The sequence below is a fragment of the Chiloscyllium plagiosum genome, unplaced genomic scaffold, assembly GCF_004010195.1.
Source record: "Chiloscyllium plagiosum isolate BGI_BamShark_2017 unplaced genomic scaffold, ASM401019v2 scaf_11322, whole genome shotgun sequence".
In the NCBI taxonomy this organism is placed as follows: Eukaryota; Metazoa; Chordata; class Chondrichthyes; order Orectolobiformes; family Hemiscylliidae; genus Chiloscyllium; species Chiloscyllium plagiosum.
In genome coordinates, this window is record NW_025210272.1 from 17,471 (window position 1) to 18,713 (window position 1,243).

General features: G+C 56.2%; 1 protein-coding gene across 1 annotated transcript in view; it reads right to left on the reverse strand.

Moving 5' to 3' along the window:
• LOC122546890 (SPEG neighbor protein-like) overlaps window positions 1-1,243 on the reverse strand; it is a 14,615-nt gene that overhangs the window by 13,113 nt on the left and 259 nt on the right. Inside the window, exon 2 of the mRNA XM_043685506.1 lies at window positions 391-942. Coding sequence (XP_043541441.1) covers window positions 391-942 — 552 coding nt within the window. The remainder of the gene's footprint in view (window positions 1-390; window positions 943-1,243) is intronic.

Consider the following 1,243-nt stretch of genomic DNA (forward strand, 5'->3'; position numbering starts at 1 on the left):
GGGGACGGAGGGGGGGGGTGGGGGAAGAGATTGAGGATAGGTTGAGGGACGAGAGTGAGAGTGGAATGTGGGGGAGGGGAGTGAGGAATGGGTTAGGGAGACAAATGGAGTCTGATTTGTTGAGGTCCGTGCATGAAGGAACAGCCCTCAGTGAGGTAACAGTCATGGTGTCCACTGTCCAACCAATCAGAACCATTTTTACTCCTATAGTAGAAATTGTTGTTCTCTTGGGGATTTGGTATTCTTGTGATTGTGTCCTGCCTCCAGTCGCCTCGGGCTCCAATCCACCAATCAGATCATGGAAGGAGCTGGATGGGAAACGTTCAAAGGGCTTTCAGATGTGATTGGCCAAGATTGTGATAGGTTAAAGTGAGCTTTGGGAACACACACTTGGGAGCTCGGAGGAATCTTATGGGATTAGATGGAATGTGGTGTGATCTGTTGGAATCTGGCGGGGCCTGGTGGAATCTGGTGGGGTCTGGGAATCTGGTGGGATCTGTTGGAGTCTGATGGGGCCTGGTAGATTCTGGTGCGGCCTGGTGGAGTCTGGTGGGATCTGGTGGGGCCTGGTGGGATCTAGTGGGATCTGGTGGGGCCTGGTGGAGTCTGGTGGGGTCTGGTGGGATCTCTTTACCTTCGATGATGATCTTTGCCGAGTCGAAGGCTTCTCCGAAGGTATTGCTGATGGAGATGGTGTATTTTCCCAGATCAGAGAGTGTCCCATCCCTAACCACCAACGCTACGACATCAGGGTCCTCAAACATATAGCGGTACTTGGGCCCATCCTTCAGCTCCTGCCCGTCCTTGAACCAGCGGATGAGGGGGTCAGGGAAGGCACTGACCCTGCAATCCAGCCTTGCTGCACTGCCCTCGATCAGCACCACATCCTTCAGCTCTTTCAGGATCCTCGGTGGGCCCTTCTCCCGCAGCTCCTGCCGGGACCTGGATAAGACGGGAAGGCAGGATGAAGGGAGGACATTATCGAATAACCAATCACCGTGCCTGTTTACAGCTAGGTGGGCTGGCCAAATTATCCCCGAGGGAGGAACACTCTGACCCCTGAGGGAGTTACACGCTGAACCCCCCAGGGAATTACAGAGTGACCCCTGAGAGGATTAACACTGACTGGGATCTGCCGCAGTGGCTGAGCTTGCCCTTGCCCCTCGCCCCTTGCCCGCATGCCCCCTGCCCCCTGCCCGCATGCCTCCTTCCCCCTGCCCCATGCCCCCTGCCCCCAGCCCCA